The sequence below is a fragment of the Haemaphysalis longicornis genome, unplaced genomic scaffold, assembly GCF_048455015.1.
Source record: "Haemaphysalis longicornis isolate Haplotype H1 unplaced genomic scaffold, Haemaphysalis longicornis Haplotype H1 scaffold_8, whole genome shotgun sequence".
NCBI classification, from domain to species: Eukaryota; Metazoa; Arthropoda; class Arachnida; order Ixodida; family Ixodidae; genus Haemaphysalis; species Haemaphysalis longicornis.
In genome coordinates, this window is record NW_027526445.1 from 130,596,611 (window position 1) to 130,617,247 (window position 20,637).

At 46.4% G+C, this 20,637-nt stretch overlaps 1 protein-coding gene across 2 annotated transcripts in view; it reads left to right on the forward strand.

Annotated features, from left to right (window-relative positions):
* The window catches only part of LOC144149552 (ribosomal protein S6 kinase alpha-5-like), a 301,486-nt gene extending 281,207 nt beyond the window's left edge, over positions 1–20,279 (forward strand). For both annotated transcript variants that reach the window (XM_077681180.1, XM_077681181.1), the window contains exons 5-14: positions 4,086–4,196; positions 5,551–5,738; positions 6,730–6,880; positions 7,703–7,864; positions 8,825–8,944; positions 9,876–9,952; positions 10,735–10,879; positions 12,400–12,570; positions 15,326–15,538; positions 15,882–20,279. In XM_077681180.1, the coding sequence (XP_077537306.1) occupies positions 4,086–4,196; positions 5,551–5,738; positions 6,730–6,880; positions 7,703–7,864; positions 8,825–8,944; positions 9,876–9,952; positions 10,735–10,879; positions 12,400–12,570; positions 15,326–15,538; positions 15,882–16,982 (2,439 nt within the window). In that variant the 3' untranslated portion in view covers positions 16,983–20,279. The remainder of the gene's footprint in view (positions 1–4,085; positions 4,197–5,550; positions 5,739–6,729; positions 6,881–7,702; positions 7,865–8,824; positions 8,945–9,875; positions 9,953–10,734; positions 10,880–12,399; positions 12,571–15,325; positions 15,539–15,881) is intronic.
* Positions 20,280–20,637: the final 358 nt, after the last annotated feature.

Here is a 20,637-nt window from a genome sequence, read left to right on the forward strand (position 1 = left end):
ACCAAGTCAAGTTTTGCAGCTGAGCCTTGGAAATAGCTTTTCGGGTGTGTCCAGAGCTGACACTGATGGTTCTGGGTAGGACGAACCACATGAAGTTGCGTGATATGGAAGTGTTGTACAGGACTGTGCAATATGCTGCATTGAAGCATTGCGACTGTACCATCATTGAGTTGGTGTTTTGGCAAAAACTAAGCTGTGGGATTGCCTAGAAACAGTATTTTAGTTAGCATAAATTGGTCGTTGTGCGACGAAAGCTCTAGGAGACAAGGTACAATAACTGGACATCTCAGCAGACCGAGGCTTTGAAGCAATCGGGACTGTGGGCCTTCGAAAATAAGGCAGTTTCCTTTCTGAAGGTGGAGCAGCACTCAAAACATTTCATAAGCTGTAAAGTTCAATGTTTCGTCAGCTTCTGTGCAATTGTAGGTGAACCTACTTTTTTTTAAAGGTGAATTAACTATAATTTCCAGGTGACTGCGATGAACACTTTGTTCGTTTGGAGGTATTTTGAGACTCATTTACGAAACGTTCAGGTCTCACGGAAATGTGTGGTGCAACATTGCTGCCGAAACCTAAAAAAAAAAAAAGAATGAAATTTCAGCCGCAAACTCTTTGAAAACTGGTAAATAGACAGCCCATGGCGTTTGGAATCGTGTACGTCTACGGGTGAAACAACCAGCTTTGGGAAATCGCATGTATGCCAAGCATCTGGTGTGGCAAGCTGCCACATTTCATTTTGCCAGAGTGCGAAATTCGAATTGACTCGCTGCAGAAATTGCACAGCTGTGTGCATTGATATTCCCAGTTGGGGGGGGGGGGGTTTCCTGTGTCGTAGACTCGGCGACAATGCTCACATACTTTTCGCTGCTTTTTTGTTGGAGCATTGTTCCTGAAACATAAAAAAAAAACAGAACAAAGACAGTTCAGCACAATGCCTGTCTCAATTGTGTGGTACAGCAGGTAGAAAAAAAATGGAAGCAACAAAAAAAAAGTCTGAATACAGCGGGAGCAGCCAAGGCAAATGAACAAGGGCAATCCAAAGGACATCAGTTTTTTTTTCCTTGTTTTCCTGTAGGATTGAATAAGGGCATTCTGGTTGGCCTACCATCAGCGGTTGCTGCACTCTGACTTAAGGATGGAATGATTACCTTAGCTGCTTTTGTTTGTTTGCTTTCCTTTTTTTACATCCGGCGTCAGTGGTTGTACGGCATTGTTCGAAAAAGGGAAAGGCCACCGACGATGGTTTGGGAGGAGCAGGCCTTGTTTGCGAGCCACTGTCGCATTTCAGGAACACCAACTGTAAAACCTTGCGGCGAGAAGTGTGGCCTCTTGCATCGGTGTGAACGTCCCTGTGGCGTTTGTTGCCCTTGGCGGCTGTTTCCACCTACGTTGTGTTTGAAGGAGGAAGTCGAGCAATGCCCAGTTTCAGTGTGTGTATATATGTGAAAAGGCCAGTCGCATCATTGTCTTCAGCACAGTCACATGGGTAAATGGGAAACTGCATGGTGTGGGTGCTTTGTCTTGGAACGCCTAGTCTCTTTGCATCGCAGCCTTAAAGGAGCCATGAAAACAAAATACAAGTTGGGTTTATTAGAAAGACTGCTTAGTCCCGATAACAATGATACCAATATCATCGCAATCTTCGAACAAATAACGGAGGTATTAAAGAAAACGCGTGAAGCAGTCACGACCCGCTAGCCAATTTCCTGCAACTTTTCTATGACGTCACAGAACCTTGTTTGTGCGATTGGCGGCCGCCTAACTGACCTGTCGCGACGACACATGACTGGACGTCTGCAATGGGGCCTCTAGTTCCATTTGACCGCATTACTTGAATGCTAACGTGCAGTCAACGCACGGAAAATTGTTTTATGTTGGCCCGTGACGTGACGCAAAATTTAAAAGTTTTTAAATACTTCTTGCTTTTTTTTTTGTTTAAAAAAAAACATCTTTTTTCACTGTAATGGAGCTGAGTGAGATACTCAATCCTAGTTCTTTAAAATTAAATGAAGTTGTATTTTCTCTTCATGGCTCCTTTAACAAAAAAATTACGCCATGTTCCCGAGGGGGGAACCCTGAGGAGGATGCGAAGCAGCAGTGGGGGTTGGTTGGTGTGTAAGTAGAGTTGAAGTAAGTAGTGTGAGTAGAGGTGGTGTGTGGTGTTAGAGTAAGGAGACGCGTGGGTAGGGTGAGGAGGAGAATGGAGGAGAGAGACGCACGTGCGCAGTGGAGTAGCGCGCAGCGCGTGTGCACACCTGGTTTATACGGCTGTTGATTTGGCTGTGAGGAGGAAAATGGAGTAGAGACGCACATGCACAGTGGAGTAGCGCGCAGCGTGTGTGCACACCTGGTTTATACGGCTGTGAGGAGGAGAGGGAAGCGTGCTCGTCTCGTGGCGGCCCAGGAAGACACCGGCAACACTGTCACTCCAGGAGCCATTAAAGGGTAAGACACCACCGGGCATTCAGCAAGCCGAGCATGCGCAGTGGACGGCGCAAGAACGACAATGACAAGGGAGGGACATAGCCTCGACCATGAGATGCTTTGCATCTAAAAAAGAAAAAAAGACCACACATGTCAGTTCTGTGGCTACAAGCCGTGTCCCGTGGACAACTCAGTGGTGCTTTGGCTTTTGTATGATGGTCTGTTGATTGCAAGTGGTGGTGATGATGCTTTTATGGCTCAAGGCCAACGAGGGCAAACAGTCTCAAATTATGTGGTTATATAGAATTAGTGTGAGGACAGGGGTGGATCCAGGTTTTTTCCGAGGGGGGATCAGCTTCTATCAGTGATGATGATGATGGTGGCAGTGATGGTGGAGGTGAGGAGGAGGAGAATAGCTTTTTTTTATTCTCCAAAATTTCAATAAATTGAAAAAATCGCCAACTTGGCTTTTTTTACGACCTAAAGAGTTTCTTTAGGACCCTTAATTTTTTACTTTATGCAGACCCCCCCCCCCCCTCTATATCCGCCAGTGTGGGAGAGTAACTACTTCCGTCTGTTAGTAAAAATAAGTGAGATGAATGGAAATTAAAATGGAGATGGCCGGTTTGGGATTATGCACGATATGATATGAGCTGTAGAAATTTAATGTCCAATGGGTACTTAAAAACTTGTTTCAAAGGAATAATGGGATTGTGATGTAAAAAGAATAGTGGGTGTAGTGGTATGTGTTGTCTGTAGAGTTCTTGGAAGCGTTGGCATCGTGTTGTATGAAGTGCTTTGCATTGAATTAAAACGTATTGATTTAAGTGTAAAATGTATTAGATATATTGTATTAAAATGTAATTTTATTGATTATAAGTTGTCTTAAACTTGTTATTCTGCAAACATGCTGCCATTTCACTTTAACGTGCTTCTTTCTTGATGTGCTTGGAGCAAACTTTTGTCATTTGAACGATCTGCCTCGCCACAGCAGCCAGCTGCGGCAAAGGAGAGACATGGAGCTGTTTTTATTTTTATTGCATTCAGTGAATGCAAATTGACAGAGGTAACAATAAAAGAGAAGAACCACATCTACCGAACTTTTAATTTCCACACTCCTAAAAATTACCAGCAGTGGTTCCCTGCCAACTTCAGTAAGACGCCGTGAGCACAAATTTGAACGGCGAGACCCGAATTATTTTGGCCTAGCCATTGCATCATCACAAATTGCTGTCCATGGTAACCGTAAAGAGAACTTATGATTGCTTTTTTGCTTATTGATTGTTTGTTTAAAACAGAGTTTAAGCGAGGCTGAAGTGTTACCTGCGACGACACTTTTACTGCGACGAACTTTCTCCGAAGACCTAGTTACATAGTTTTTAACTTGAACTGGTGGAAATGAGTGCAGTGCTGTGCAGACCAGCGCAAAGTGTTACTGCAGCTATAATTTAGTAAAAGAAATGAACACATCCTGCTTTGGTTGCACCAGTGCAGCCAGTGCAAGTAAAACGAAACTAGCTCCAGCGTTGCACTGGTTGCACCAGTGCAGGAGACGTTCATTTCTTTTACCATTCCATCCTCGCATCACTCAGCCGTCTTGATTCGACATTTCATTTAATGCGCACTCACGCTTGTCCTCTCCCTTTGTCATTGTTCCGCAGCTGGGCATAATCTACCGCGACATCAAGCTGGAGAACATCCTGCTCGACAGCCAAGGGCACATTGTCCTAACAGACTTCGGATTGAGCAAGGAGTTCCTTCCGCACGAAAAGGCAAGTGGTGGCAATACCGCCTCCCTCCCTTCTCCCGCCCGGTGACCCACTTTTGCGGAAACCCGCTGTGTGCTCCTTGCCTCTCTCTCTTCCCCTCCTCCCCTCTCTTTCCTCCCCGGCGGGGTTGCTCTTTCCTCCTTCGATGCATGCCAGCTACCGTTTTCTCCATCTCTACTTCCTCCTTTTCTTTTTTTGTTGTTTCCTGTATGGAGAGCGGGGAAGCAGAAATGCAGCGGCGATCGGGTCGCCCCTTGTCCTTCGAGCATTGCTTTTTTTCTCCCCTCGTGTGTACTTTTTTCTTTCTTTCGGGGAAGCACCTGTTGATTGCTCTGCTGTGGCTTTGAGCCGGCTTTCGGCGGTGACGCAAGGGGAGATGCTCTCTCAATCATACTTCCTCCTATCTTAGGAGGAAGTGTAGACTCATCTGTGCCATTTTTTGTGTAGGTTAAATCCTCGTGTGAAGGGATTGCTAAGAGTGTAGAGAGTGGTGATGGAGGATGGGCATGTATTCGTAGAACATGCAAGCATGCAAATATCCTTTTCCTTCACTCCGATCTGCTCCTCATCACTGCAATTGCTTTCAATTGATGAAGAGCAAATTCAAGATCCCGGACGCTGTTTCACTGCTCACTAATGCCAGGACGTACGCCTTTATTATTCCTCTGGCCTGATGCGAGAGCCTAACATGCACATTCGTCCTTTTTTGCTGCACTTAACTTCCACTTGTCTCTGTGAAGCGCCTGTTTTTTTTCACTCTCAAAGCAACCTGATGCGAAGTTGATGTTGGAAATCTCTCGCTGCATTAAATGAACCATGTCCAAACTCGGCAATGTTCATTTTCAGACGCTGCTAATGTTGCTCACTCATTTACTGTGGTTATTATGTGGTGGTGGTGGTAAAACATTTATAGTCAAGTAAAAGAGGCTTGCGCTTGAAAGCGGGAGAAGCCCTCAGTCCAGGGCCCTTGTGGCGGCTGTTGTCCTGCTTGCCCGGTCCACCAACTGTCTGTGGTCCTCAGACTCCGAACTGCACAGTGTGGCCTCCCACTGCTGGAGGGTGGGTTGCGTCACAGTCGTACATCTGCCTTTAGGTTGTGCTCGGCAGTTAGCACTATTTCTGTAGGGAGCCGTACTTATTAGGCTTTAGTAAAAAAAGCTGCCTCTAACATTCACAGTTCATTGTGGCAGAACAGTTTGTGCTCTCTCCTACCCCCGACCCCTTTCTCCAAGACGAGGCACACTAATGTCGACACTAGAATTTGGAGGAGGGGGACTGTTTTTCCAGAGCGAGGCTGCGGAGGGAAACTCTGTGTTAACAGCCCGTCCCCTCTCCCTCCTTCTTCTCGTCCCCTCAGGACCAGAGGACGTACTCGTTCTGCGGCACCATCGAGTACATGGCGCCCGAGGTGGTCCGCGGTGGAACCACGGGCCACGACTTCAGCGTCGACTGGTGGAGCGTGGGTGTGCTGACCTATGAGCTGTTGACCGGTGCGTCGCCTTTCACGGTCGAAGGGGAGCGCAACAACCAGGCGGAGATCTCCAAGTGAGTGCACCTGTCGTCTGCCAAACCGTTTCGAAACAGCAGGGTTACTCAATATATAGTGTATCAGTTGTGAAACTCCCCATAGGCCCCATGTATCAAAAAGCGGTCAATGGATGACCCCTTCCTGGGAGCCAAGAGGGGCAAGTGGGTTAGCCTGCCATCTGTCGACAGAAAGTTGAAGTAATACCCAAGCGCTTGCGGCTACTGCCATAAGTCAGTCGTAGAAGGTAAACGGTGGAAATAGAAGTAAAGATTACCTTATTAGGAGTTGCTCAAATTTGAAAGCAAGCTTTATTTATTTATTAAGTTGTGTTATTAAGTCAGCATGGTCCCCCCCGGGTGCCATGCTTATACACTGTCTTTGCTGCTAGAATGAAGCAGGGGAGCTTGCACAACTCGGAATCTGAAGCAGAGTTTCGCAGTTGGTGTATATTGAAAAGCTTTGTTGAAACACCACGGCGGAAGTTGCAGTCGAACAAAGCTGAAACTGAATAAAGCTGAACAATTCTTGGGTCGCCCTTGCTAGCGAGCCTTATGTGCTGCAGTGTGCAATTAATCAGAGTGCAGTTGGCTGGCCGGGAAGAATTTCTCGTTTGGCCTAACACGGTTGGTGGGAGGTGGGTGGCTTGTGGGGTGCCCAGTGTTTGTTGCATTTTTGTTCTTGCCTGAAAAGAATCGAAATCAGAGCAAATCCACTGCACTTACGTGATGTATGGGAGTAGACTAGTACTTATAGATCGGGAAGACTTTTCCTCAAAAGGTTTTGCATCATGGAACCTAGAGAAACGCGATTATAATGATGAAATCTCTTGCAAACATCCAAGTTGCTGCCACATTTATACTTCAAGGACCTCGCATTAGGTCAAACTCGCTCTGTGCACCTGACACTGTGTCATGGTATTGTTTACGCTCATTCCCACGTTGATGGCTCAGGGCATTCGGACCTACTTTACGTCAGTGGTTGACACGCACACTTTTGTGCCGCTTGCAGGAGGATACTCAAAAGCCAGCCGCCGATGCCCGACAACATCTCTGGTGACATCAAAGACTTCATCCAGAAGCTCCTGGTCAAAGACCCGAGGAAGCGCCTGGGTGGCGGGATTGATGATGCCCTTGAACTGAAGAAGCACAGGTTCTTTAAGGTTCGTGATTTCCTTTTTTTTTTCTTTTTTCCCCTCATGTGAATGGCAGTGGGCAAGTTCGCCATTCATAACTTATGGGCTTAAAACCAGGCACAATGTTTACATCTCATAAGAAAAATCAAAGCCCCTTTCTTAAAAGAGAGGTTGTTGAAATATGAAGCTGCTTCAACTGCATCGGAACGGCGCAATTGGACAGATGTTGGCTTCATAACTTGAGAGACCCAGGTTCGCTTGGGGCCATGGGGAAGCCTTTTTAGCCTGGCGCACTTGACGTGCCATCACTCATCATTATTGCTTAGTGAAACCCATTGGGTAAAGTTGGCTTTCCTGCAGTGCCTTTTGGCACAACATCGAATGCCGCCAATGAGATATAGAAAGCTTCACGTTAATAATTTATTAAGTGGCTGTGGACACTCCTAGGAGCCGTTCGTTTTTACAACCTCTTCTAGTGGTTCATAAAATGCTGCAAAGCCAAACCTCGTTTATTACTCCTTGAACACTCGCATAGCACATTCCAATAGCTCGAAAATGTTATTTTTCATTTGACGGCAAGTTGAAGGAGCTTGAAAAAATTTAGCTTAGTTAGCACTCGAGGCCAAGAAACAGTACCACACATTCTTGGCTAGTGAAACAATTCCTGATCGGGGACGGCTTGGCATGACTTGTGGATCAGTGCCTTCACTGGCTTGGCTTGACTAATATGGCTTGTTACAAAGACTGACTAGGTTACAGAGTTACAGAGACTGACTAGGTTACAGAGTTAAAGAGACTGACTAGGTTTTGTCTCTGAGCGTTAATAGAAGCGCACTGTGACTTTTACAGGGCCTAGACTGGGAGGACCTGTCTACCAAAAGGATCGCAGCGCCTTTCGTGCCAAAGATTGCTGGTGAGCTGGACGTGAGCAACTTTGCTGAAGAGTTCACGTCGATGGTCCCCGCGGATTCACCAGCGCTCGCTCCCATGAGCGATGACAAAGTCTTCAAGGTGAGTTTCTGATATCCAAAGCACTAGAACACTTACCCGCACCCAGTAGGCTGTTGGTGAGTTAGATTCTAAAATGGCTAAGTTGCGGGAATTGAAAAAGCTCACTTGGCGAGGGTAGCACATCTGCTTCAACGGGACACTGAAATGAGCTGTGAGGGTTGTCTAATTGCATTAGCAGATTGATATGTGGAATTCGGGGCCATTTTCTATGTTTTCTCGACAAATTTCTACACGTTTTTTTTTTAACAGGCCTTTCAATCTTGAAACAAGTAGTCCTAAGTTGTGAACTTTATCCCAAGCTTCATAGCAAGCGGGCCCAAATAAATAAACTTGCCAAATGAATTACTCATCCTGTTTATCTTTACAGTGTTTTTTTTTTTTTTTTGCAAATTCAAATTGCGGCTTTGAATGAATACAACCGACAACATTTTTGCAAATTCTCTTGGCCCCAGAATTATTTCAGGAACTAAGCAGCTAAAATAAGCTGTCTCTGTCTAGATAGACAAATTTGCCATCCCTTCCTAAAGAAAGTTGAGAGAAGCACAATTGCTAAAAGTGCGTCCAATCAATCGTGAAACCCTCAAATACCCAAGTCCCAAACAAAGAACGAACACAAGCGATAATTTTTCGCGCACTAAGTAAGCTCGACTACGAACGATCTCAGTTTATACACATACGTAGGTTAGGAGATGAAGGTATACATACTATTGCGCTCCTTCTTCACGATCGATGCATATCTTGCCTTATTTAGAACCGTTCCTTTTTCACAATTTTCAAGTAATCGTTTTGACATGATGCAAGCCCGGTTTCATGCATGCACCGCGTGTCCAGAGACCTTATCAGACCCTTTCAGCCCATGACCAACCGATCTATGGGGAAAGGCATTAGTTTTTTGACAGGACGCCATCAGTCCGATTAAGAAAGCTATCACTTCAACAAAACATTTTTCTTCTTCCCCAGGGCTACTCCTACGTGGCGCCGTCTGTGCTGTTTAGCGACAACATCCTCACTGAGGAACTCCTGGGCTGCACCAACGACAGCCGGCCTAACATATCTCAGCTGCTAGCTGCCAAATTCAAGGTGAGAATGGCCTGGCTCTAAAATAACATTTATGATCCCAAACCACAGCATAATAGGCGGTCGTGCACGGCAAATCCAGTTTCAAGAAACTTGTCTTATTGCATAGAGACTTTACCCTTGATGTTTACTTTGCCCTGAGTGAGGACTGTGTCTTTGTCCAACTTTGTTGCGACAATATAACTTTCGACCCACCTTATGTAATGCATCTGGATCGTTAGAAAAAAAAACAGTACCTGAAGTGAATACTTAAGCACAAATCTAGAGCAACTACAGTCTTCATTATGAACAGCAGAAATAGTGCTGTCAAGGGAATAATATTCGTCGCACCGGTCTAGCCTTTTAAGAATGTAACATTTACTATAACAACACTGCAAAATCCTGACAGCATGATCCAGAACACAATGTTCATGTTTATGTATTATATCATTATCTTCTGGCCCAGCTTCGGATATCTGGCACCAAAGTAGGGCCAGATTTGCGGAAGCTGTGATCATTGGGAGGCAGCGGAGCTGATTGTGTGATTATATCATTGCCAAGATATATTGCAGTGATTGCTTGAGTTTGAAGGCTTTCTTTAACAGCTCGGGCAAGCAATAGCTATTCCGATGCTTCAAAACTGTCACCAGCAGTGACGCCATTTTGCAGGGAACTGTCAGTCTTGCTCACACTTGTTCATCTTTCGTTGCTTGCAAGAGAAGCTGCATTGACAGTGTACAGTGTTAAGGATTTGCTGTCTCTTGGCATTACATTGTTCGAACAAAGGTTCCCTTGTAGTTCTTAACATTTAGCTTCATATCTTTGGGCAGCGAAAATATCCCTCTTCACTTGAAGCGTTTGCTTGGAAAAGGTTCTTTTCTCGGTGTTGGCGGGAACAAAAAAAGTTAGGCTCGGGTCTCTAACATGATGTTTTCTGCTTTGACTCTGTTTGCAGAACTCTGCGTTCTTTCAAAACTACGACCTCATCACCAAGGAAGGCATTTTGGGCGACGGAAGCTTTTCTGTCTGCAGGTAGGCCTGCTGTGTTTGAGCAGAACCCCTCATGTGTGCATTCTTTTTCTGAACCTTGCTGTGTTCGAGCCACAGAAGTTGATATTGGTTCGAGTGCCTTCATTTCGGAGTAAATCTGTGGGTCACTTGTGGTGACCTTTTAATGGCAGTTGTCGACTTTAAAAGCAGTTGTCTTTTAATGGCACTTGTTGATGGCAGTTGTCAAACTCTAGAATAATAGTGCAAGGCCTGCTATCACTACCTTAGAACTTTAGGGGGAAAGATTATTGCTTAAGCCCCTTCTTTTTTGCCTGAGGAATTCAAGGTTGGGTTGATTACTTAGAGATAAGCAAATGCTGCAATACTTTGAGCGAGTGACTTGGCAGCAATGAATTGTAATTGTTCGGCGAGCTAGTGTTCGAGGTCGTCGAAAAGGACGTTTGACATTTTTGGTTGTGCTTTGCATTAGTGCGAGCACATGAGTAATGAAGACGCACACCTAGTTTGCACGGTTTAATGATTCAGACTGTTAATGATTCAGACTTTGTTGTCTGTCATAATTTATAAGTCTTGCAATCTGCTATAATGAGAGTCGCAGTTTAAAACAATAACAGTCTCAGCAAGAACACCCATCACATTTGAGTCTACACACTCTGATGTTTGTCCTGATAAAGGGACTGGATGATGTTTGCATATCTCTTCAGTGTCAATTTTAAAGAGACATTTCCTCTTCAGCCACTGTGTGCGGTTTGTTTGAACTTGTTTTCAAGGTTTCGAACTTGTGCCTGTTCTTTTCCTTGCAGGAAGTGCATTAACAAGAAGACGGGCCTTGCATACGCGGTCAAGATTGTGAGCCGTCGCATTGACACCACCCAGGAGGTCCAGCTACTGAGGCTTTGCCAAGGGCACCCCAACATTGTGCAATTCGTGGAGGCCTTTCAGGATGAGGTCAGTGCCTGGTCTTAGCACTGAACACAATGTGTGTCCATCTTCCTATGATTATTCGTTAACTTTTTCGTTACAGCGGGAAATTGACCGATTTTTGGCGGTCTAAGGAAACTTTTTTTTTTCTGCTAAACATATTGATTAGGCACAATTGCGGCAACATAAAATGCAGATGATTTAATGCCCTTTCCAACAACACCAGTTTTTTAAATGTTTTCATTCATCATATTTGCAAAAGAAAAAGCAATCAAAATCCTTGTCAAGTTGTCGTAGAAAATGATAACAAAGGAGTTGTGTATAACAAACCACTAACAGTAGAAAAAATTTTGAACATACATTTTGTAGGGAAACATTTCAGAAACACGTCCTAGAAAAAATTTTGACTTGCGGGGAACAGTTTGCTAGGTATAAAAAAAATGTTAGCACGCGTGGTGCCCATGCCATGGAGTGAAGCTTAGCCGTCATTTCAAAATGCGCAGTTTTGGGTGGTTCCCTGGAAGAAATTTGGTGGTCTGACACTATCAGAGGCACTAATTTCGTCTCACGTGACGTGAAAACATCTTGTGAGTGATCTCGCAAAACATAAACTTGCGATTTATTATCATCTTCCGACTCACTATTCTAGCCCTGCTTCCAGGAATGAGGTGTGATGTGCTAGAATACTGCCTTGCAAACTTTGGCCAAGTAGCTATATTGCACGATGAAAGAGATGAGCACTACGAGCCTCCTGCCCTGCAGCACCACCTAACATTTTCGAAAAGAAACAATACCAGACCTGTTGGCGACTTCGTCATTTCTACTAAGGAGCAACACTAGACCTCTGGAGATACTTTCGTATAGAAACGAAACTGGCCGGCAAACAGCTGGTGGTTTGTAAGGCTGGTTTAAAGTGCTCTTGTTGCCGGAACTTATATCTGGTGACGGGGTTTACCTTTTTACTTCCATCGGAAGTTCTTATCACAAAAAATCGGGTTAGGGTGGGATGAAATCAATTTTCAATCAATGAAATCAATCAGGCTGCCGATTCACTTTTGCTGCGTTCCACTGCTCGTGTTATCTGCGGGAACCTTTCGCTACTTTTGAACTTGTAACACTCCCATGAGGGACCTTTGCGCGAGCGTTTGTTGTTTTTTTCACGGCATATTCTTAATTTGCTTTCGCAAAAGTCACACAGCCACGTATGTGTAATTAAAAGAACGATGAAAATATCACCTGTGTATTAATGTCTTGCCTCAAATGGGCCTAAAGTTTTCTTGTTGCTTAACAATGTTGACAAGTATAAAAATTGCCATCATACTTGGTAGTTCAGAAAAGCTTTGCCTATATAACTGTCTCATTCAAGCATTCTTGTAACTTGCTGCATGTGTGCTTGGCGCTTGCTCTCCTCTGTGCTAGGCTATACCCGCTCCACATTGCTACGACCGTTTTACCACATGAGCCTTGACAAAGAACACTGTTACAATGCCGTTATGATGGTGAAAAGTGAGTGACGTATGTTCCCTTGTCTCTTCCAATGCATGCAGGCCCACACGTACATTGTCCTCGAGCTTCTCACCGGAGGCGAGCTCCTGGAGAGGATTCGGAGGCGGGCGCGCTTCACAGAGAGCGAGGCGTGCCGCATCTTCCGCCGCCTCGTCTCGGCCGTCCACTTCATGCATGCTCGTGGAGTCGTGCATCGGGACTTGAAGCCCGAGGTGAGCTTTCTCCACGCTCACACAGTCCTGATCCTGATACAAACACTCTTGGTATAAACCCTCCATTGCAACTTGAAAAGCAGGGTCACTGCGACCCAGCTGGTTTCTGAATGGTGAAGCTGGTGTTCAGACTCCGGCGACATGCGGCGAAGAGACAAGCAGTAATTATGTCGTTTCACCGTGTGTTGCTGGTTGCTGTGTGAACCTTGAAAGTTGAAATTCATTTCCCTTTTGTTCCTGTAAGTGCCTACCGTATTTACTCGCGTAATCCTCGCACTCGCGTAATCCTCGCACCCCTAATGTGAGCCACCAAAACTTGGATTTTTTGGTTCCTCGCATAATCCTCGCACCCCCAACTTTGCAGCGGCGAAAGTTGCCCGCTCGCGAAACCCGCATGGTGCACGCGCTCTCCAACGCGCGCCCTCCCCCGCCGCCTCTCTGTTCGGCGGAGCGCTGTGTACCCAAGGCCATCCAGGCGCCCTAACACGCTACTCGCACTGTACTTGAGCCGGTTTCGCGGGCGCAACTATACTAGTCGCCATGGGGAAGAGCGCCAGCTACACTGCCGCTTTCAAATTGAAAGCGATAGAGTACGCGATCGAACACGGCAACCGCGCCGCAGGCAGGCACTTCGGCGTCACCGACTTCAACGTGCGTTACTGTCGAGCTTCACAAGTAGGGCACGCACATGACGACGAGATAGGGCGCGCGCCAGAAAGCAAAGGCGGCAATTTCATGATCGCTGATCGACGGGATACTGTTTACATTGTAAATTATAAAATAAAAAGAAATAGCTGCTGTTGGCAACACTGAGCTTACATATACAAAAAACGACCGCTACATTTAGCGGGATTGGCAGAAGGCAAATTGGCAACACTGTGCATCGCATGTTTTTCCCCGCATAATTCTCGCACCCCTAACTTCGCATTGACTTTTCCGAAAAAAAAGTGCGAGGATTATGCGAGTAAATACGGTATTACTGAATGCTTTATAAGAAGACTGCGTATCAGAGCTGTGGCGATTTAGTTCTACGTTCAACACATTCTCAGTCGTGTGCCCGCCCACATTGCCGTTATCGCACAAGTTATTTCTTTATGTGTTTTGTAGTTTTGTTTGTGACTTCGTTAATAACATGCCAGCTTGCAATTGGCATATCGCTACAGGGGTTTGTTGTAGTTCCCTCTACAGAGACTAGAAAATGGTTCTGGTTTTATAGTGCTTGTGTCAGTCAGGTCGAACGGATACTTACTTTTAGTCTTCTTGTGGGACAGCAGATTTCAATATAATATGTGGAAACAGGTTGACATATACGTAGTGAGTGTGCGTGTGTGTTTGCGTTAGTATAAATGCACCCGTAACCTTAGCATCGTATTCTTGGTACTTACCAATTCCATTGGAAAGCAGAACTTTTAGGCTATGAGAGAAGAAAGGGCACCGCACTAATAGAGGGAACGGGCGATAAGTGCAGAAATAAACATCAGGTGATGCACACACTTGAAATAAAGCAAGCAAGATTTCATTTGCGCCCACTTGGTCATGCAGATACTGTATTTTTCGCGCGTATAACCCGTCTCTGCATAAATTTGCACCCCAACTTTCAGCCCGCTGGAAAAGAAAAAGAAATCCTCGCGTATTGCCTGCACATTTGATACAGGGAAGGCTGCACCAAAGCTACTGCTCAAGCAACACAGACTATGTAGACAGAAAAAGCATATATTTAGCAAGTAGAATACACTGACTGCAAGGCCAAAGTAACTATTCACTTAGGCTCTCGCTAGAGTTATGGAAGGCTTAGTGAGTGTAAAGGCCCAACCACACGCACGCGTAAAACCGACGTACTCTCGCAACGACGTAAACCGGCGTAAGCGCGTAAGGAACCGGCGTACTCCGGCGTACGCGGGATGCATTGGTACGCGCTTGTTACGCCCAAGTCGGAGCGCGCCAGACATCGACGCAAACTTTCGGACGTACGGTGTTGACGTACACCTCTGGCAGTGATGTTATCAGCGGTCAGGTCGCATAACAAGACAGTGAATTGATAAATAAGCTAACTTCACTATTCATTATGCGATACAACGAAGTAACTTGTAAAATACGGTGACCAAACAACTAGACAAAATACACGACGCAACGAGCAACTATGGGAGCAAGGCAGTTTTACGCCAAATGTAGCGGAAGGGCTTTGTGCCTGCCTGCTTTTCAAGTATGCATACTAATCCTTAACGTTTTTTAATGTCCCAAGAACTGTTTTAGTTGTTTCTGTAATAAATATACGTATTTTTGTGAGAATAGGCATTATCTGCTTTATTTTAGTTAAAATCTGAGTCCGAAGTAGTCGAGCCACACTGCGCGGCGCATTGGTTTACGCGCGCGTTGCGGCGATATGTGGTTACTCGCCCTCTCCGACGTCGTTGTTGGCCGATGTAAAGGCAGCGGCGTATGCCGCCGCAGGCGTACGTCGTTGCGCGAGTACGTTGGTTTTTACTGGTGCATGTGGTCGGGCCTTTACTGCATAGGAGCTTCACAGCACAACGCGCATTGCCGTGAAGCTGCACTAAACGAAAAACCCCAGGCATTATCTGCACACCTACTTTGCCACTGAAATTTTCGCATTTTTGGTGCGGGTTATACGCGCGAAAATACGGTAAACCACATTAGGCTTGCTTGTGCAACTAGGGCGAACCTGCATCAGGTCGTCCTGTAATTTTATTTTTAACCGCAAGTATCTAACAGAATGTCGCGTTTCTCTTCTCAGAACCTGCTGTTCACGGACAGCTCGGACAATGCCACCATCAAGGTGGTGGACTTTGGCTTTGCACGGCTCAAGCCGTCGGACAACCAGCTCATGAAGACGCCCTGCTTCACGCTCAACTACGCCGCACCGGAGGTCCTGAGGCAGGCCAGTGCTGGGAACGGTGCCACCGGCTACAGCGAGTCCTGCGACCTCTGGAGCCTTGGCGTCATCCTGGTAGGTCCAGCCTCCTGCCGATGTAGGGACACTGAAGGCAGATCGAGTTTTCACAGAAATATCGCATGTGGAAAGGGCTTCTGAGGCTTCGTGATGTCAAAATGGAATCTGAAAACAGCTATGGGGTGAAAATAATGATAATGAGTTGTTCACTACTGGGAACCTAACTGCAGGTCTAAAGGCTTTTGGGGCCCAAATAGAAGTAAATGCAGCACTCATTGCTTGTGGTGCTGCTATCAAGATCTTGATTTAGTGAGGAGCTAGCACGGAAGCATTGACTGATCTGACTTGGTGGAGAGCACTGTCTCAACTCCTTCCCCTCTTTTCTTCTTGTTTCGCACAGTACACCATGCTTTCCGGCCGGGCCCCCTTCCAGACTCCGAGCCGCAACGCCAGCGCGGCAGCACTCATGCAGCGCATCCGTGAGGGCGAGTTCAGCTTCTCCGGGCCGCAGTGGGAGCCCGTCTCGGACCAGGCCAAGGACGTCATCCGCGGCCTCCTCACGGTCGAAGCACAGCGCCGCCTCACCATGGCCGAACTGCGCGCTCACCCGTGGGTCCACACCCGCAGTAGCCACTGGTCCGCCTCTCTCATGACGCCTGACGTCCTCAGCTCGTCATCGTCGCCGCGTGCCGCGGAGTCGGCGCTCCGGGCCACGTTCGATGCCTTCCACCTCGCCACTCGTGGAGGCTTCCGCCTGCTTGACGTATCCGCTGCCCCACTCGCCCAGCGCAGACGGCTCAAGCGCAACTCCGCAGACGTGCGGAGCGATTCCTCCGTTTCGACGAGCAGCGGCAGCTCGTTCGCCTCAACCTCGTCTTCGTCGTCGTCATCGTCGCTCAACTCTGCGGCTGCTACGACGGCTTCAACCCGCTCACTGGGTTTCGTGCCGGCGCTCGACGACTCCTCGATGTCCCACCGCGGGCGCGGAGTGGACACAAGCGTCTTCACTTACCCGGAGACCAAGGTTGCAGCCTACCTCTCCACACTTCCAGACGTCGTCGAGCAGCCCGAGGAGTCCGCAATCCGGGACGACATTGAGACGATGACCGTGGAGCTCGCGACCACGGGCCTGGCGGCGGAAAGTGTGAAGCCCGAAACTGCAGTCCTTTCGCCCGCGATTCCGATCCCGGAGCGAACACCACGAGACAAAGAAGTGGCACCGCCGTCGTTGTTGCCAACGATACCGGAAAGCCACGAGGAGAGTCGAACGGAAAGTACGGCTAGCGTGGAGCAAATCATTCCCGATCAAGCGAGGCCCCTGACGCGTTCTCAAAGGAAGCGCCGGTCACCTCAGGAAGAGCCCTCCGTGCTACCTGTCAGTCTCTCGGACGATGGATCAGACAAGAGCGGACCAAACACGAAGAAGTCTCGACGGCGGTCGCCTCAAAAGTCGTCCCCAAAGAGCAGTCGAAAGCAACAACAACAACAGCAGCAACGGTAGCAATTAGCCATTGAATCACCTGACTCACTGACACTCTCCACGTTGATGGAAAGAAAGGAAGTGTAGCCTAATAATGTTTTCTCATCTCTGTCCCACTCACTGTAAATATTAGACTCATCGTACAAAATGTTTGAAGGAAGTTACAAGAACCTGCTACACCATAGGCTATTTATAACTAAGGCATTGATTCTGGAATCCCCCCCCACCCCCTCCAATAGATTTAGGACAAAGTGAAGTTTTATGGCTGTTTTTATTAAGTTATTTGCCTGCGATGGAAGCTTTGCTCCATTTGACAGACACTGGCATGTGCGGAAAGTTTTGGAGTGGAGCCCACTTGCGAAGGAAGAGTAGACGACGATTCGACGGACGCGCTGCCACGCTTGGTTTAGGAACTTGAGTGGAGCGCCGCATGAGCATCGCAAGTGGGTGCAACAGGTTTTTGTAGAGCGTGGTAACGGTGGTTGATTGTAGTTTCAAAGGAAGCGTGTGTCACTGCGGCTTTTGAAGGATCGCCAACTCCTGCAGTGTCGCTGACTTTTTAAATCTTGCCACAGTGAAGGTTTTTACCAAATGGATTGGATGTGCCAAGCTGGTCTTGTCAGTGATGCGACTGTTGTGCTGTTACCATGCAGGCTTTTAATTCTTCTTTTTTGCGATGGCCAAGTGTAAGCAAAGACTGCTGCATGACAAACATTTTTTGAGAGTGTTTCGGTTAGGCTGCCGACTAACATTGTGTGTAGACATGTGGGTATCCTCACAAGCGCATGTACCGCAATCACCTTCAGGTACTTACAAAAATGTTTACAAGCGATAGCGACGGCCAAGAAATGTTGAAACCTTCACAATGGTGGAAATGCTCTGCAAGCCAGTGTGACGACATTGATGATTTGGCTTGCATCTATTTATTGTTAACACAGTGTTTTTTTTTGTAAAGTGATCAGATTCTCGGGAAAATCCTGACCAGGTGTCAGTTATATCGCTGTTACCCGCACTTTGCTACAGACCCAGCCTGCCTGCTTTTAAGAGTAATAACATGTGGAGCTGCTTCATTCCTCATCATTATCACTGCTGATGTAGTCGGATCATGTACAGTTCATCTGTCCGCTGCGATTGTCAGCCGGAGTTCATTGCATTGTTTGTAAATTAAGCCGATGTGGGTGGCGGAAGAGTCAAGCTAATCATAAGGTGGCCACGCATCGGCGAAGCAATATCACGTGTTGCATAAATTTTTAGTGTTTTCGCAATCAATTTTGTGCTTTTATCAAAGTTCAAGGAAATCATTGCTTGCCCGTCTTTCCTTACCTTGCCACAATCTCTACAGTGCTTTCTAGGCTGGCTTCTGTAAGTGCTTGCCGATACTGTTTACCTGGACTTATCTAGAGCACAGCCACGACTAAGTATCTAGAACACGATTCCTTGAAGGGCCAAGTTGTGCAGGTTGTTCTTTTCTTAAGTGTTGTGATAGCAAAAATGCGAGCGAAAAGCGACTCCACGTGCCTGCGCTTGTTGTTCTCATTTCTTGTTGGATTTGCGTGCGAGTTGCTCGAACGTTGCATTACGAAGCTTAAAAGAGGCTATTTTTCGAAGGCGGATGGAGAGATCGCGAAAGGATATTTACAGCCGCTGTGCAGAAAAGTAGCACTGTGTGGCCTTCCACTGCTGTGCCAATCTGCTGTCATACGTTAGCGAGCAGATGTCGTTGTTGTAACCGTTTTTTCCAGTGCTCCGATTCAACTGTCAACGTAAATCGTGGACAAAGTGAGAATAGAATCATCGTTTAAATCACTCGCTGCCTCGGCACGTGCTTTCAAAAGCAAGAAAAAAATGTTTCGTGCGTTTGACAATGCCTCGTTTTGAAGGAACCACGCCCCGGTCTTGGCGGCCGCTTATGGCTCCAAGATGGCAGATACTAACCTGCAGGATGGCGGTGCGAGTGGGTGAATAAACCCTTATTTCCTTTTCTTAGGATCGTAAAGACGATCAAACAAGTGTGATGCACAGCTGTCGCTCGTTATTCATCAACGGCACTTGTCACCGAGCACTCATTGTCTACTCTACGCGTGCCAATTACCAGCATTGAAGTTGCCTTTTAGGAAAACGTTATAAAGTTATCATGGACGCTGTCATCAAGGAGCGACTGCGTGCCACTTTCAGATGCAGATGTCGCGACAAATCAGTGAGATAAGAGATGACAGGCCTAAAGTGTAGAAACAGAAGCCGTTGAACGCGCCGCAGAGAGAGATCATATTTTTGTACAGACTAATGGTTGTTGGCGGTCATTCGCACACATGTGGAAAGAGTGGACTGTGTGAAAGAGTGGTCTGAGCCTTAGAAGAGGCCTTTGTAGTGTGACGAGTGTTCAGGCAGAGTCTCCAACCCTAACTTTTTCGAATTTCCACAGCTGAGCCGCTGATCTTGCCTTATAGATGAACAACAAAGCGTTTTTTTTTCTTTTTGTAAAAAAAAAGACAGCTAGTCACGAAACGGTGTGCGCGGTACTTACGCGCTCGGCGATTTTTTGAAATGAGCACCTGTGAAAGGACGGTGCGAAAATGACAGTGACTAGATGACGTGTCGGGCGAGTTGGTCCCGAACTGCTAGAGACGTTGGTCGAATGAGGCAGGCTTGTCGCCGTGTTTCTAGTCCAGTCATCAAACCTTTGTGATAGCTTGTCCAGGCGCAGCGTACGAAATAAGACTGTGCGCGTTTGCATCCTTACCTCTGCAAAGCATGGTTAATTTTGCAAACTAATTAAGGCGTTCTCAGTACTAACTGCACAGATGGCGATGTATATTCACATACGCGAGCGTACCTTTTTAGAATCTCTGCCCCCCAATATTTTTGTGCCTTTATTTTTGCCGGACGCTTGGTTGGAACCTGTACAGTAGAACAATATGTCTCAGAATGAGTTTTATGTTTGTTGACCATTCCCGACGGTGCATGTGCAAGACTGTAACATAAGAGGCATGTGCAAAGTGTTATATTGTTTAAAGAAAATTGCACAGGTTGTACGAAATGTGTGTAAATAGTTTAGTCACTGCACTGTCTCTCTTTTTATTATATTGCTATTATTATTATATTATTATTATTATTATTGATATTGTTTGGAATCTGTCCTATGAATGAGCTTTGGCGAGGTGCGAGCTTTGTGATGATGCAGTGTTGTTTTTAGTCACCTCTACCATTTTTCCTTCCCTCATGTGCTGTTGTGCTTCCATTACCCTTTCAGAAAAAAACAAAGCGTGACATACGACGACGTTCATGTTGGGTTGCAAAATAAATGTGATTTCTCAGTTACCCACCGCCGTTTTCTTGAATTGTGTCGCTGATATCAGTAATGTACAAAAATCGCACACCCCTCCATCAAATGACGATGATAGCTGAATGCGAAGCTTTCTCATGAGATTCTCTTCATTGTCATGCGAGTTTGAACTTGAACTCGCAGACGGTTTGTACTTTCAATCGTTGATCTTTGACTCTGACTTGCACACAGTTTGGACTTGCGATCGTATCTGCTTTGACTTTGACCTTATGCCATTTGATTTTGCACGAGGAAAGCTTCATCATTGTCATGAGGCAGAGGGGTGCATGATATTTCTGTTTAATTTTGCATGTCCATGCACCCGTTTCCAAATTCAAACTGCTTCGACTGTGT